Source organism: Montipora capricornis, chromosome 4 (genome assembly GCF_036669925.1).
Source record: "Montipora capricornis isolate CH-2021 chromosome 4, ASM3666992v2, whole genome shotgun sequence".
NCBI lineage: Eukaryota > Metazoa > Cnidaria > Anthozoa > Scleractinia > Acroporidae > Montipora > Montipora capricornis.
In genome coordinates, this window is record NC_090886.1 from 22,588,087 (window position 1) to 22,588,840 (window position 754).

At 45.6% G+C, this 754-nt stretch overlaps 1 protein-coding gene across 1 annotated transcript in view; it reads right to left on the reverse strand.

Moving 5' to 3' along the window:
- The window catches only part of LOC138046329 (uncharacterized), a 735-nt gene extending 182 nt beyond the window's left edge, over positions 1–553 (reverse strand). Inside the window, exon 1 of the mRNA XM_068892992.1 lies at positions 1–553. This exon is cut by the window's left edge and continues 182 nt beyond it. Within this exon, the coding sequence (XP_068749093.1) occupies positions 1–553 (553 nt within the window).
- Positions 554–754: the final 201 nt, after the last annotated feature.

A 754-nucleotide genomic window follows, 5' to 3' on the forward strand; every position in this document is an offset into this window, starting at 1 on the left:
GTGGACCACTGTCGGGGTCAACAAAGTTCTTGGAATGATTTACTGATACATGGATATATGCTAGCTGGTTGAGTGGTATGTACGGAGTGAATTGATCTGAGTAGATGACAGTTCCAGGTTGGATATGTGTAGTGATGAGACGATGAACAAGGGTCTCTCTAGTTCGGTCGGGAACGCAGAAAAGCAGCACCTTCTGCGATCCTCGCTCCACCACGCCAAATACCCACGGACCTTCCGATACTCTCCCTCTCTTATACTTTCTCTTGGCACCAAACTTCGACTCGTCTATTTCCACGGTCTTCCCTAAGCCCCCAAGCTTAATTCCGGCATTCAGGACTTTGTTGGAACAGATTGTTCTTAGCTCACCCAGCGCACGGACCACAGTAGGCTTTGAAAGGCTCGTAAGTCGCGCGATTTTGCTTCCCGAAATCTGTATAGCCCAGAGGAACATCAGATGCAGCCAGGAACTTAACGTGATATTAGATCCCTCGAAGAAGGATCTTGACCTTATTGAAAGCCACGTTCGACATCGGTTATTCGTACAGCGCCACATGTATCCGTCTTTTACTCGTGTTATCTCTGTAAGTTCCATCTTAGAACCACATTGGGAACACTGCTGACAGCTCGCTAAAATCTTTTGACTCACGCAGAAATTAAAAACTTTCTGAAAATTTCCCAGTATAACTAAAAAATCACGGAAATGTGATTGTGAGCAGCCACCAGCTAAAAAACAGAAAACTAAAAAGGGGAGGAG